The sequence below is a fragment of the Perognathus longimembris genome, chromosome 20 (assembly GCF_023159225.1).
Source record: "Perognathus longimembris pacificus isolate PPM17 chromosome 20, ASM2315922v1, whole genome shotgun sequence".
In the NCBI taxonomy this organism is placed as follows: Eukaryota; Metazoa; Chordata; class Mammalia; order Rodentia; family Heteromyidae; genus Perognathus; species Perognathus longimembris.
In genome coordinates, this window is record NC_063180.1 from 23,170,114 (window position 1) to 23,184,472 (window position 14,359).

General features: G+C 51.4%; 1 protein-coding gene across 2 annotated transcripts in view; it reads left to right on the forward strand.

Annotated features, from left to right (window-relative positions):
• Positions 1-14,150, forward strand: part of Trpm4 (transient receptor potential cation channel subfamily M member 4) — a 30,734-nt gene extending 16,584 nt beyond the window's left edge. The window contains exons 11-25 of one of the 2 annotated variants that reach the window (XM_048369093.1): positions 26-370; positions 687-821; positions 1,504-1,633; positions 1,722-1,867; positions 2,886-2,998; positions 4,273-4,350; positions 4,845-5,258; positions 6,725-6,857; positions 7,272-7,446; positions 7,577-7,757; positions 12,472-12,665; positions 13,071-13,203; positions 13,385-13,457; positions 13,551-13,656; positions 13,968-14,150. In XM_048369093.1, coding sequence (XP_048225050.1) covers positions 26-370; positions 687-821; positions 1,504-1,633; positions 1,722-1,867; positions 2,886-2,998; positions 4,273-4,350; positions 4,845-5,258; positions 6,725-6,857; positions 7,272-7,446; positions 7,577-7,757; positions 12,472-12,665; positions 13,071-13,203; positions 13,385-13,457; positions 13,551-13,656; positions 13,968-13,972 — 2,361 coding nt within the window. In that variant the 3' untranslated portion in view covers positions 13,973-14,150. The remainder of the gene's footprint in view (positions 1-25; positions 371-686; positions 822-1,503; positions 1,634-1,721; positions 1,868-2,885; positions 2,999-4,272; positions 4,351-4,844; positions 5,259-6,724; positions 6,858-7,271; positions 7,447-7,576; positions 7,758-12,471; positions 12,666-13,070; positions 13,204-13,384; positions 13,458-13,550; positions 13,657-13,967) is intronic. The other variant, XM_048369094.1, reaches the window with a different exon arrangement.
• Positions 14,151-14,359: the final 209 nt, after the last annotated feature.

Consider the following 14,359-nt stretch of genomic DNA (forward strand, 5'->3'; position numbering starts at 1 on the left):
CCCACCGTTCCATCGACCCCCGCAGTCCTTCCACCTGGAGGCTTCTCTCATGGACGCCCTGCTGAATGACAGGCCTGAGTTTGTTCGCTTGCTCATCTCCCATGGCCTCAGCCTGGGCCACTTCCTGACCCCGCTGCGCCTGGCCCAGCTGTACAGCGCGGTGCCCCCCAACTCACTCATCCGCAGTCTTCTGGACCAGGCTTCCCATGGTGTGGGTACCAAAGCCCCACCAATAAAAGACAGGGTAGAGGAGCCTCGGCTTCCTAACGTGGGGCAAGTGCTGAGGACACTTCTGGGGGAGACATGTGCGCCGAGATATCCGGCCAGGGACACCCAGGACCCCCACCCAGGCCAGGGATACAGGGAAAGCGTAAGTACCTGGCAAGGCTAAGGGTGCAAAGAGAGGGCTGGAGGTGGACTATACTCAGGAGGGATGTGGCCTGGGAGAAGAGGCGTGGTTACACCCAGGGGAGGAGATACACAGGAGATGGTGTGACCAGGATACGGGCGTGGCCACACATGGAGGGGTGTGGCCAGGCTCAGGGGTGGGGCTTCGCCTGGGATAGTGTGGCTAGGCCTGGGGGCGTGGTTAACATGGGAGGGTGTGGCCAGGGCCTGGGGGCGGGGCTGAAGAGGGCACCTGCACCTCTGAGGTCAGTCCTTACCATGTACTTTCTTGGCCACAGGAGTGTCTGCTTTCAGACTGGACCAACTCCCAGCCCTCTCTAGACTCGGACTTTGTGCAGGCCCCCTGGAGCGATCTGTTCCTTTGGGCTGTCCTGCTGAACAGAGCCCAGATGGCCTTGTACTTCTGGGAGAAGGTAAGCACTCACTCCCATCTCTGTCCTACCTTCTCTATCTCTGGTCTTTATGTCCATGGGACACCAAAGTTTGTGAACAAAGCCATGACCTCTGACCTTGCCTGACCTGCCTCTATCTTTAGTTCCTGCTATGTAACTTTGCTCTTTTTTCTCCATATGATAGTGTTTCCCATAATCTTTTCTTTTTCTAGAGGGTAGGGGATTAAACTCAGTGCCTTATGTTTGCTTGGCAGGTGCTCTACCACTGAGCCATGCCTCCAGTCTAACTTTTTTAATACCTACAGTTGAACAGATTTTACGTTATTGCATAACCATCACTATTACCTATTTTCAGAATTTTTCCAATTCCCAAAGCAAACTCTATGCCTCACTCTGCAACTCACTCCTAGCCACCAGTCTTCTATGGTCTGTCTTTGTGTAACTCCTGTAGGGGCCTCAACTAAGTGGCGTCATGTAGTATTTGTCTTTTTGATCATGTGTGTGTTGGTACTGAGGCTTGAACTCAGGTGTTTCACTAGTTGAGCCAAAGCTCTATTTCTGGCTTTTTGGTGATGAATTGGAGAGAAGAGTTGCATGGACTTTCCTGCCCAGGTTGACTTCAAACCTTGATCCTCAGCTTTTAGCCTCCTAAACCTCATTCCCAACCCTGATCCTCCCATCCCCCATGCTCTTGTTTCTCCAGGGCTCCAACTCTGTGGCCTCCGCTCTTGGGGCCTGTTTGCTGCTCCGAGTGATGGCCCGCCTGGAACCAGAGGCTGAGGAGGCAGCACGGAGGAAAGACCTGGCAACCAAGTTCGAGGGCATGAGTGTTGGTGTGTGGGACAGGGTGCTCAGGGGAGGGACAGGGGCTGCGGTGGGCATGTATGTGCATCTCCGAGTCTCATCACACCTGCTCCCCAGACCTCTTCAGTGAGTGCTACCACAACAGTGAGAGACGGGCGGCCCGCCTGCTCCTCCGTCGCTGCCCCCTCTGGGGGGATGCCACCTGCCTCCAGCTTGCCATGCAGGCTGATGCCCGTGCCTTCTTTGCCCAGGATGGGGTGCAGGTGAGTATCAGATCAGTCTCCCCCACCCCCAAATAAAAATAAAGTCTAGCTTCTCTATCCTGTACAGTCACAGAAGGCCAGCCTTCACGCAGTGAAGCTCCCAACCAAAAAAAGTTCTATTCCAGACACAGGAAGGAAATCCCACCTCTCACAAAGGAAGTCCTGCCCACCCCCATTGATAATCCTTCCATTTTAAAGGAAGTCCCACCTCTTCCACAGGAAGGCTCTCTCCCCTCCATTGGCAATCCCATTTGTTCCAAAGAACGTCCTCCTTATCCACAGGAAGTTCTTGCCACTTCTTTTAAGAGATCTTTTGTTCAGCTTCTCAAACAATTAAAAATTACCTTACTGGACAATTAATTACTTTGTGTTTTGGACACGGACTTTGGTTTAGGATCTCACTTTTCCTATGGGAAGCCCTGTTTATGCGCTCCTTAATTCTACAACTGGACATTTTGAAAACTTCCTTAGAATCCTTAATTTAAAATTTCAAGGCGCCCAGAATATTTCATCCTCGATACAGGAAGCTCTACCCACTCAACAGGAAGTCCTGTTTACCCCAACCGAAAGTCCAGTCCAAATCTATTTGGACATTTGGCTAGTATTTCAAATTATTTCCTAGAGCCTCTGGCTTTGAAGAGTGGTAAAACACATAGATTCCAGCTCTACCACGGATGGGCTCTGTTTCTTTGGGCCATTTGCTCAAATTCTGCCTTGTATGTAAAAAAGGAAAGAAAATAGTATTAATCGTCTTGGGGAAATGGCCAGGCTTAAGTGAGCTGATGTGTGTTAAGTGCTTGATTCAGTATCTGCCATATTAAGCAGCCAATGTGGCTGCTTAATTCCATTAGCCAATCTGGGGCAAGTTGCCTTTGGCCCCTGCCTCCAGCTCCTTTCCAGTTTATAGTTCCCCTGTTGAACACTTGTTTTGTGCTCTCCAGTTGTGTAGCTGTTGATGGAGGGTTTTCGGGAGGGTTGTGGGGAGATCTGGGCTCCTGATCCTGTGATCTTCCCACAGTCTCTGCTGACACAGAAGTGGTGGGGAGAGATGGACAGCACCACACCAATCTGGGCCCTGGTTCTCACCTTCTTTTGTCCTCCATTCATTTACACCAACCTCATCACCTTCAGGTCAGTCTTCTGAGGCTGGGAGAGGGGAGGAGGCCCATCACTCCTTCCAATTCACTACTCTACACATCTTTTTCTTGTTGTTGGTTATGAGGCTTGAACTCAGGGCCTGGGTGCTGTCCCTGAGCTCTTTCCCTCAAGGCTAGCCCTCTACCACTTGGAACCACAGCACCACTTCTGGTTTTCTGGTGGTTAATTGGAGATCGAATCTCATGGATTTTCCTGCCTGGGCTGGCTTTGAGCCATGATCCTCAGATCTCAGCCTCCTGAGTAGCTAGGATTACAGGCAGAAGCCACTAGCGCCTGGCTCTGTACACATTTTTTTTTAATTAAATTTCATTGACAAGGTGATGTGCAGAGGGGGTACAGTTACATAATAAGGTAGTGTGTACATTTCTTGTCATATTTGTTACACCTTCCTCATTTTTCTTTCCCTTCCCTAGTTCAGGTAAGCATATATACAATATCCAGTGTACCAAAATCATATATAGTAACCACGTGAGGTACGCCAAAGGAAATTCACCTAGAACATTAAACGTAATGACAACAATAGAATTCTCCTGTGTCCTTTTCTTGGAGTTCTTTTTGCTTATCCTCATCTTATATAATCATGTGTACATAGCTGTTGAGCTATTGTGATCCTCTGATAGGTCTATCCTAGACCTTTTTATGTTTGTTTAGTAGTTGTTTGGCTTTAGATACATAATGTAAAGTTGCTGACCCAAACATGTGGAAATACCCTTTGAAAATGAGTTGTTATTTTGTAGACCTGGTCTCTACTGTTCCCCCCCTCCCCAAGAGTCATATATCAAGGAGACCATGCCCCTTTGTTCTCTGTGTTCTAGGCTTGTCTCGCTCAACATTATTTGTTCAAGCTCTGACCATTTCCCTGCGAATACCAATATTTTATCATTTGTTGTTGCTATGTAGTATTCCATTGTGTACAGGTACCACATTTTTTGGATCCATTCATCTGTAGTGGGGCATCTGGGTTATTTCCATATTTGGGCTATTGTGAATTGTGTACACATTTCTTACTCAGTCTGCCCAGTGTGTCTCTTCCATCTCCTGGAGGGAAAGTTCTGAGATGAGAACTTGGGGATGTTTTCTGCCATGTCTCTATGGGCAATTTTCCCTGCTTTTCGGGCCATGGCTTTGGGGAAGATTTCTTTGGGGTGACTTTAGGGGGCTTCCTTTCTGCCTCTTTGCATTTTCTCTAAGGTGGTGTTGGAGTCTTTCTGGAGAACTTTCTCATTCTGTGATTCCCTTCATGCCAGGAAATCAGAAGAGGAACCCCTACAGAAGGACCCTGACTTTGACATGGATAGGGGTGTTAATGGGGAAGGGCCGGCTGGGTGAGTAAGGCTGGCTCTGGGTGTGGTGGGGGGGGGATGTAGGGGGCTAAGCAGCCACAGGTCCTCTCAGGGACAAGGAGCAAGGACTTAAGAAGCCAGGGATTCAGGAAAGCCCAGGAGATTCTCATCTCCAATTCCTCACCAAAAAGCTGGACGTGGTAGAGCACTAGCTTTGAGCAACAAAGCTCAGGAACAGCATCAGATCGCGAGTTCAATCCCCGGGGCCAGTACAAAACAAAACAAAAATAAGTGAGGCTGAGCTAGGTGTGCTGGTGCCTGTTTATAATCCCCGCTGCTCAGGAGGAAGAGACTGGAGAATCGCTAGTCAAGGTCCAGTGTAGGTGACACAGTGATACCACCTCAAAACAACAAAAAAGGTGGCGGCATTTGACACACCTGATGGTGTGTCTATGGGTCAGGAGGGTGCAGGCAGTGTGTGTGTGGGGGGGCATGCAAGAGGTCCAGCTGTGGCCTCCTCTTTCCCCTTGCCCCAGGCCCCTGAACCCTCCTGAGAAGGTGCCCCGCAGGAGGTCCCAGCAGCCAGGTTGCTGCCCCCGACGTGGGTGTCTGTGTCGCTGGTCCTACTTCTGGGGGGCGCCTGTGACAGCCTTCCTGGGCAACGTGGTCAGCTACCTGCTGTTCCTGCTGCTGTTTGCACGCGTCCTCCTCATCGACTTCCATCCTGGGGCACCAGGGCTGCTGGAGCTGCTGCTCTACTTCTGGGCCTTCACGCTGCTCTGCGAGGAGCTGCGCCAGGGCCTGGGGGGCGGCTGGGGCAGCCTGGCCAGTGGGGGTCCCGGGCCAGGCCAGGCCCCCCTGCGCCACCGCCTACATCTCTACCTCTCTGATACCTGGAACCAATGTGACCTGCTGGCGCTCACCTGCTTCCTTCTGGGTGTGGGCTGCAGGTGAGTGCCGGGCCCTGGCGTCCCCCATCCTACCCAGGGTCATGGCACTGGAGTCTCTGCCATCGGTGGCATGCCCCAATGAAACTTCACATCTGCCCAGCCAACGTACAATTGACCCTCTTGCTGGCCCAGGATCTAACCTTGGGGCCCTGCTAGCCAGGGCCTCATCGCTCTCTGCGTGGTTGCCCTATCATCCTTTCCTTTATTCCCATCTTTCCTCCCTTTCTTTTGCTTCCTGTCCTGGGATTGCTCTACTACCTGAGACTCGGGCCCAGAGAAGGAAAAAAGCAAAGCAAAATCCTGGCTGTGTGCCTGTGATGTCCTCCGATGCTGAAGACAGACTTCCTGTCTGCTGGGTTCAGATACAAAGTAACCTGGCATGCATAATTCATTCAAACCCAGGAGACAGGAGTTTTGCTGGAGACTAATGTTTCTGTTTAACCCATGTTGGATTTTGTGTGAAGTGTTCTTTGAGATGAGAGGGAAAAGGCCAGGTATATGTCCTGTAGCAACAGTAGAGGCATGCTTCTTGATATTTGATCAAATCCAGCATCTCTCTAGTGATAAGGGAGAAAAAAAATTAAAATACAAACCAACATAAAAACAAATAGCATGGGAGACTGTCTAGAGACTCTCAGAATGGAATGCATGAATCATCCTTTAGGTCTTATTTATTTATTTAATATTACCTGGGTTTGAACTCAAGACCCTGAGTTCGCTGAGCAGGCCCTCTATGCTAAGCCACCTTCCAGTCCTTTTTTTTTTTTTTTTTTGGCCAGTCCTAGGCCTTGGACTCAGGGCCTGAGCACTGTCCCTGGCTTCTTTTTGCTTAAGGCTAGCACTCTGCCACTTGAGCCACAGCGCCGCTTCTGGCCGTTTTCTGTATATGTGGTGCTGGGGAATCGAACCTAGGGCCTCATGTATCCGAGGCAGGCACTCTTGCCACTAGGCTATATCCCCAGCCCCATCCTTCCAGTCCTTTTTATGCTGCTTTTTGCCTGCCTTTCTTCCCCAGGCACATGCCCGGGTGTGAGCCACCTATTTTAGGATTCTCTGTGGTAGCTAGGATGACAGGTGAGTGCCACCAGGTCCCGATTGAGAAAGGGACGTGCAAACTTTTCTACTCAGGCTGCCTTGAATCACACTGGCTAGAATTATAAGGGTGCGCACGCAGCACCTTCATTCCATTTTTTTCCCCACCATCCTAGTTATTTTAGCTATTTTTTTTCTTTAAAAATCTCTGTGGTGGAGGGAGGCAATGGAACCCAGGGCCTAGTAGATGCTGGGCAAGTGCTCTAACACTGAGCCACGACCCCAGCCCTTGGAATGCGTTGCGAACTTGACTCTTACAGAGGTTTGCCCAGCTTTTTGCTAAGTGCTGCCTCTGGGCCATTGTTAGTGGGGTGCCGGGGTGGGGGCTTGGTTTTCCTCGGCATCCTGTGACCCCTGGTGGTCCCCTCCATCAGACTGACCCCGGGCCTGTACGATCTGGGCCGCACTGTGCTCTGCCTGGACTTCATGATCTTCACACTGCGGCTGCTGCACATCTTCACTGTCAACAAGCAGCTGGGACCCAAGATCGTCATCGTGAGCAAGATGGTGAGGGGCGCACGCTGGGAGGGGCGGGGCTGGGGGCGGGGCCCGAGGAAAGGGGTGGGGCCGGGGAGGGAAAGACTGGCTCAGGGAGGAAGGATGTGGTGGTGGGGGAGAGGCCAAGGTGGGGAAGGCGGGGCCAGGTGGGGGCGTGGCTAGGCGGGGAAGGGGATGGTCAGAGTGTGGGTGTGGTCCTAGGGAGGGCGTGGCCAGATCAGGAAGGTGGGACCAAGGGAGGGTGTGGCCAAGGTAAGGGAGGGCGTGGCAAGACCGGGAAGGCGGGACCAAGGGAGGGGATGATCAAAGGAAGGAGGGCGTGTCCACGGGAGGGGGCGTGGTCAGACAGGGAAGGTGGGGCCGGAGGGATAGGGGACTTGAGGAGGCGGGGCCAGACTCAGCCTCATCTTCCTGGGTCCCCAGATGAAGGATGTGTTCTTCTTCCTCTTCTTCCTCGGAGTGTGGCTGGTTGCCTACGGGGTGGCCACAGAGGGGCTCTTGAGACCCCGGGACCGAGATCTCCCCAACATCCTGCGCCGGGTCTTCTACCGGCCCTACCTGCAGATCTTTGGGCAGATCCCCCAGGAGGACATGGACGGTATGCTCCCCGTCTCTGTTCCGCCTCTCTCCCCTCTCTCTGCACCCCTCCCCTCCCTCCCTGGCTCACGGCGGTCTTGTCTTTCTGTGCCCCCCGCTGCCCCTGGGTCTCCTGCCGGCCTGCCCCGCAGTGGCGCTCATGGAGCACGTGAACTGCTCCTCGGAGCTCGGGGCCTGGGCGCGCCCGCCGGGCGGCGCGCACGCGGGCTCCTGCGTGTCCCTGTACGCCAACTGGCTGGTGGTGTTGCTGCTCATCATCTTCCTGCTCGTGGCCAACATCCTGCTGCTCAACTTGCTCATCGCCATGTTCAGGTGCGGCCTCCCCGTTCCACCCCATTCCCATCCTCCACCCCAGACGCCAACCCGCCCTTCTGACCACCGTCCAAGGCTGCTGGCCTCCAAGCCCAGCCGGCCCCCTCTGCTCCCGGTCTCCACCTTTGTATTCCGAGGCTCTCTCTCCTTGTGCTGGCACTGGGGCTTAAACTCAGCGCCTCGCACACTCTCTCCTCTCCCATAGCTTGGTCCCTCGAGGCTGGTGCTCCCCCACCTGACCCGCACCTCCACTTCCAGCTTTTTTTTTTTTTGCTGGGTAATTAGAGAGAAGAGTCTCTGGGGTTTGTCTGCTCAGCCTGGCTTTGAACTGAAATCCTCAGATCTCAGCTTCCTAAGTAGCCAGCCAGGATTACAAGCCTGAGCCTACAGTGCCTGGCCAATTTATTTTTTCTTTTTTAGTGCTGGTAAAATATATACAATACACAACTGGCCTTTTTTTTTTTTTTGGCCAGTCCTGGGGCTTGGACTCAGGGCCTGAGCACTGTCCCTGGCTTCTTCTTGCTCAAGGCTAGCACTCTGCCACTTGAGCCACAGCACCACTTCTGGCCATTTTCAATATATGTGATGCTGGGGAATTGAACCCAGGGCTTCATGTATACGAGGCAAGCACTCTTGCCACTAGGCCATATCCCCAGCGGCCTTTTTTTTTTTTTTATAATTGGAAAACATACAATTCAGGAATATTAACTACATCCACAATGGTCTGGGACCATGTTTTCATCACTGAAATAGGAAGTGAGACATTAACTCTTTGCTGTCTTTTCTCTCCCAGCCTTAAGTAGCCTTGAATCTATTATCTGTCTCTACAGATTCTTTTGTTTTTGTCTTGTTTTGTTACTGAGACAGATGCTCACAATATAGCTCAGGATAGCCTCAAACTTGCAAATATCCTGCATCGGCCTCACAAATGCTGTGATTACAGGTATATGCTGCCACACTTGGCCTCTTTCTTGGATGTGGAATGGCTGGGTCACATTGTAATTCTATATTTAGCTCTTGGAAGAAACTCTGAATTGTTTTCCATAGCAGTTGTAAAATGATCACCCTTATTCTGCATTCCCACTAGTAGCATGTGAGGTTTCTAATTTCTCCACGTTCTTCCCAACACTTGTAATTTTCTTTTTAAAAAAATTATAGTCATCCTAATAGTATAGTGGTGTCTCATTGTGGTTTTGATTTGCAATGTCCTCCATAACGATGTTGAGCATGCCTGTCATCTTTCTCTCTCTCTTTCTTCTCAGTCTCTCTCTTTCTTTCTTTTCTGTCTCTGTCTCTCTCTCCTTCTTCTCTGTCTCTGTCTTTTTCTCTCTCCCTTCCACCTTCCCTCCCTCCTCTCCTCCTTCTCTTCCTTGCTTCCTTTCTTTCTTTTGTATTGGGGCTTGAACTCAGGGCCACAAGCTCTCACTTGGTGGGAGATCTATCACCTACCTCTTTAGTCACAACTCTATTTCCTCTTTTTTCTTCTTCTTCTTCTGGTTCACTGGGGGGGGGGGTGTAAAAGTCTCTGGGATTTGTCTGCCTGGGCTAGCTTTGAACCGCTATCCTCCTATCTCTGCCTCTTGAGTAGCTAAGAGTGCAGGCATGAGCCACCAGTGCCTGGCCTCTTGGGATGTCTTTTTTTTTTTTTTTTTTTGCCAGTCCTGGGCCTTGGACTCAGGGCCTGAGCACCATCCCTGGCTTCTTCCAGCTCAAGGCTAGCACTCTGCCACCTGAGCCACAGCGCCCCTTCTGGCCGTTTTCCATATATGTGGTGCTGGGGAATCTAACCGAGAGCTTCATGTGTAGGAGGCAAGCACTCTTGCCACTAGGCCATATTCCCAGCCCTCAAATTCCTTTTCTATGTCAGTTGAAATGAACATTTTGTCCCCCTTGTGTTCTAGTAATGAGGTATTTGGCATTGGCTGGACTTCATAGGTTGAACCATCCTTGCTTTTCTGGGATGGATTCCCATTTGGTAATAATGAATGGTCCCTTTAATATTCTGCTAGATTTGGTTTGCTAGTGTTTTTCTTTTTTGTTGTTGTTGTTTTTGTCAGCCTGGGGCTTGAACTAAGGGTCTGAGCACTGTCCCTGGCTTCTTTTGCTTAAGGCTAGCACTCTACTACTTGAGCCACAGCGTCACTTCCGGCTTTTTCTGGGTATGTAGTACTGAGGAATCAAACCCAGGGCTTCATGCCACTAAGCCACATTCCCAGACTGGTTTGCTAGTATTTTTTTATTAATTGAACACAAATTTTTTGACAAGGTGTTGTGCAAAATGGGTACAGTTACATAGTAGGGCAGTGTGTACATTTCTTGTGATATCTTATGTCCTGTTTTTCTATCTCTTCTCTAGGTCAGATAGACATATATACAATATACAATGTATCAAGAACATATACAGTAGCCACGAGGCCATGCCCAAGAAAGTTCACCTAGGGCTGGTATTTTTGAGGATGTTTACTTGTACACCCATAACAAATACTGGTCTGTACATTTCTATTTATTTATTTATTTATTTTATTTTTGCTAGTCCTGGGGCTTGGACTCAGGCCCTGAGCACTGTCCATGGCTTCTTTTGCTCAAGGCTAGCACTCTACCACTTGAGCCACAGCACCACTTCCAGCTTCTTCTGTCCATGTGGTACCGAGTAATTGAACTAGCATGCTAGGCAAGTACTGTACCACTTCCTAGCCTGGTCTGCACATTTCTTGTGATATCTTTTTTGTTTTGTTGGCTGTGGGGCTTGAAATCAGGGCTTGGGTGCTGTCCCTGTGCTCTTTTGTTCAAGGCTAATGTTCTACCACATTGAGCCATAGTTCTACTTCAATTTTGGATAGCTATTTGGTGATAAGAATCTCATGTGTTGGGACTCAGTTTTGGCCTTGGTGGGGGAAGGGTGCCAAGAGCGAGATGCTGCCCTTTCCCCAGCCCTGGGACAGTGTGGGAGGGAGCCCCTCCCACCTTCCGGCCTCAACCAGAAAAGAAGCCCTCCGCTCGTGGGGGCGAACACGTGCGTGCCACCATGATAGAGATTGTCCAGCCCACAAAGGAAATTTCATGACATCACCTGATGGGCAGCCCGGCTTAGCCAATGGCCTAAGTCCTTCCCATTCCCGTCATTACCGCTATATAAACCCCCCTCCCAATTAAATCCTTTGAGACTCATTCAACCATCCAGCCGTCTCCCCGTTATCTTTGTCCTGTGGTTCCTGACACATTATGGGGGGCCGAGGAAGGGATTTCGGCATCCTACTTCAGCCTAGAGCAGTCCGGTAAGGACATGCCTTACTCCTTCTGCCGGTATGAGGGGTAGGGTGGAGTTTCTTCCATAGAATCGAGGTTCAGGCATTCCCCCCCGGGAGATGGGGGGGAAGGGGTCCTAGAGACCCCAACATTTGAGCATCTCCTCCGGAGAAGTGAGGAGAGTCCTCAGAGATCCCAACACTCATGGACTTTCTTTCCTGGACCAGCTTTGAACCAAGATCCTCAGATCTCAGCCTCCTGAGTAACTAGTATTACAAGTGTGAACCCTCCAGTGCCTGGCCTCTTGTGATGTTTTTATCTGGTTTTAGTATCATGAAAATAGTGGTCTCATAAAATGAGTTGGGCCATCTTCTCTTGTTTTCAAAGTTTTGGAAAACTTTGAGGACTGATCTTAATTCTCATTAAGTTTAGAATTAGAAGTTTAGAACTCACCAGTGAAGGCCCCTGGTCTTTGTTTTTTCTTCACTGGAAAGCTTTGAATTAGTCATTCAATAACTTTTTTGTTTGTTTGTTTTGTTTTTGTTTTTTTTTTTGGCCAGTCCTGGGGCTTGGACTCAGGGCCTGAGCACTGTCCCTGGCTTCTTTTTGTTCAAGGCTAGTACTCTGCCACTTGAGCCACAGCGCCACTTCTGGCCATTTTCTGCATATGTGGTGCTGGGGAATTGAACCCAGGGCCTCATGTATATGAGACAAGCACTCTTGCCACTAGTCCATATCCCCAGCCTCATTCAATAACTTTACTGAGATTTTTCATTTCTTCTTGATTCAGTGTAGGCAATTTGTGTATTTTTAGTAATTTGTCCGTTTTATCTGAGTTACTGAATTTGTTGATATACAATCATTGATATTCTTTCATTTCTATACTTGAACAGCAATGTTTGTATTTTTTTTTCCTGATGTGTGTGTGTGTGTGTGTGTGTGTGTGTGCCAGTAATGGAGCTTGAATTCAAGGCCTTGTGCTTTCACTTAGCTTTTTCATTCAAGGCTGATGATCTACCGCTTGAGTTGACCCACAACTCCACTTTTGGCTTTCTGCTGCTTAATTAGAGATAAGCGTCTCCTCTCACAAACTTTTCTGCCCAGCTGGGTTTGAACCTCAGTCCTCAGATCTTAGCCTGCTGAATATCTAAGATTACAGGCATGAGTCACGGGTGCCTACTTCTTTTCTGATTTTAGTTATTTTTGCCCAGCCTGACTCTTGAGCCCAATTCTACTGCCGCTTCCAGCTTCCACCTGAATCACCCACACATATCTCCAACCTGACCTGTTAAATCTGACCTTTGACCCTTGTAACCTGATTTCTTCTCTCATCCTGCAGTAACCCTTGACTTTGTGAGCCCAGATATCTTCCAACTGTCTTGAACTTCGAATAAATATTACACGACCTGTAACCTTGATTGCTTTCCTGGGCTTTGACCTCCAGTGACCCTTGATCTTTGGCCTCTAGCTACACTTTTGGCAAAGTCCAAGGAAATAGCGACCTCTACTGGAAGGCCCAGCGCTACAGCCTTATCCGGGAATTTCACTCTCGGCCTGCTCTGGCCCCGCCCCTCATCGTCATTTCGCACGTGCGCCTCCTCCTCAGGAGACTGCGCAGGCGCCGTCGGGCCCTGCCAGCCTCCCCAGTGGTGGAGCACTTCCGTGAGTCATTGGCCTACAAGGGGCGGGGCTTAGGGAAAAGGAGAGCTTGGAAAGGCTGGTGGGTTGAAGGTAGAAGAGGATGGGGGCTGGGAAGGTGGCCTAGCATGCACGAAGCCCTGGGCTCGATTCCTCAGCACCACACGCACAGGAAAGAAAAGTGTATATACAGGAAGTGGTGCTGTGGCTCAGGTGCCAGCCTTGAGCAAAAAGAAAGCAGGGGCAGTGCTCAGGTCCTGAATCCAAGCCCCAGGACTGGCAAAAAAACAAAAGAAAGAAAAAGAAAAGAGGATGATGGCAAGGAGAAGGGCTAGAGGGTGGAGCCTGGGATATGGGGCGGGGTCTAGGTTTGGGGTGGGCATCAGGCATGGGAAGGGGCACCAAGGACCCTCTGATGGTGCCCATCAGGTGTCTACTTGTCGAAGGAAGCGGAGCGCAGGCTGCTGACGTGGGAAGCAGTGCACAAGGAGAATTTCCTGCTGGCCCAGGCCAGAGACAAGCGAGACAGCGACTCTGAGCGCCTGAAGCGCGCGTCTCAGAAGTGAGGGCGGGGCCTCTGCGGTGGGCGGGGCCTCTGCGGTGGGCGGGGCCCGGCGGCCAGGGGCGATGGTGTAAGGCAGGTCGTGTGGGCGTGGCCTCGGGTGTGGGCGGGGCGGCAGGGGCAGGACGTGGGGCGCGTGGGCGGGGCCAGAAAGGCCACTTACTGAGACTTCTCTTGACAGGGTGGACATGGCGCTGAAGCAGCTGGGACAGATCCGGGAGTACGAAAGGCGGCTGAAAGGGCTGGAGCGGGAGGTGAGGATGTGGTTGGTCCAGCCGGGGGACTGTAATGGGGACGGCACCAGCGGGCGTCTGCTCTTCTGCCCTGACCTCCCTCCTACTCCCCAGGTCCAACACTGCACTCGCGTTCTGGATTGGGTGGCTGAGGCCCTGAGCCGCTCTGCCTTGCTTCCTCCAGGGGGGCCGCCACCCCCCTCTCCACCTGAACCTAGAGGTCAGTGCCAGAGCCTCCCGTGCCCCCCCCCCCCTTCCTCTACTTCTGTGGGGTTTCTGTGGCTCTCCCCCGTGGGAGGAGTGACCTTCCGGGTCACTCTCTTGGCCTTCTTTAGCATTCTGCACTTTACTGCTTGTTTGTTTTTGTTTTTGTTTCTTCAGTACTGGGGTTTGAGCTCAGGGTCTCCCTTTGCTAGTGGCAGGTGCTCTGCTCCTGAGCCCCATCCTCCTCTCCTGTGCTGCCTTTTCTGTCTCTTCCTTCTCTCTCCCCTTCCCGGAACCACCTGTGCTCTCTCTCTTCCACCTCCTCAGACTGAGTGCTGCTGGCAGACTTCAAGGAGTACCCCCCCCCAGCCGGGGGGCGCGGCTTGCTCCTAGCTGGGTTCCTGGTGGTCCCCATCCGCACACTCGGAGGCCTTGGTCTCCATCTGGGCCTGTGCTCTCCAACTACATCGACTTCATAGGCGCCAGAACCAGCCCAGCTCCCTCCCAGAACCAGGCCCAGGGTGGGGGAGGGGTGGGGGTAATGGGGTAGGGAGGGGGGTTGAGGGGGTGGGGATAGGGAGTGTGAAGCTCCAGAGCCTGCACTGTTGTCCCTGCCACAGCCCAGGGAGACTGGAGGGCCCTGGGGGTTACAGATTCCCCACACTGGGGAAATAAAGCCATTTGAATTGAGTAATGTTCAGATCCTTCATTCTTAGGGA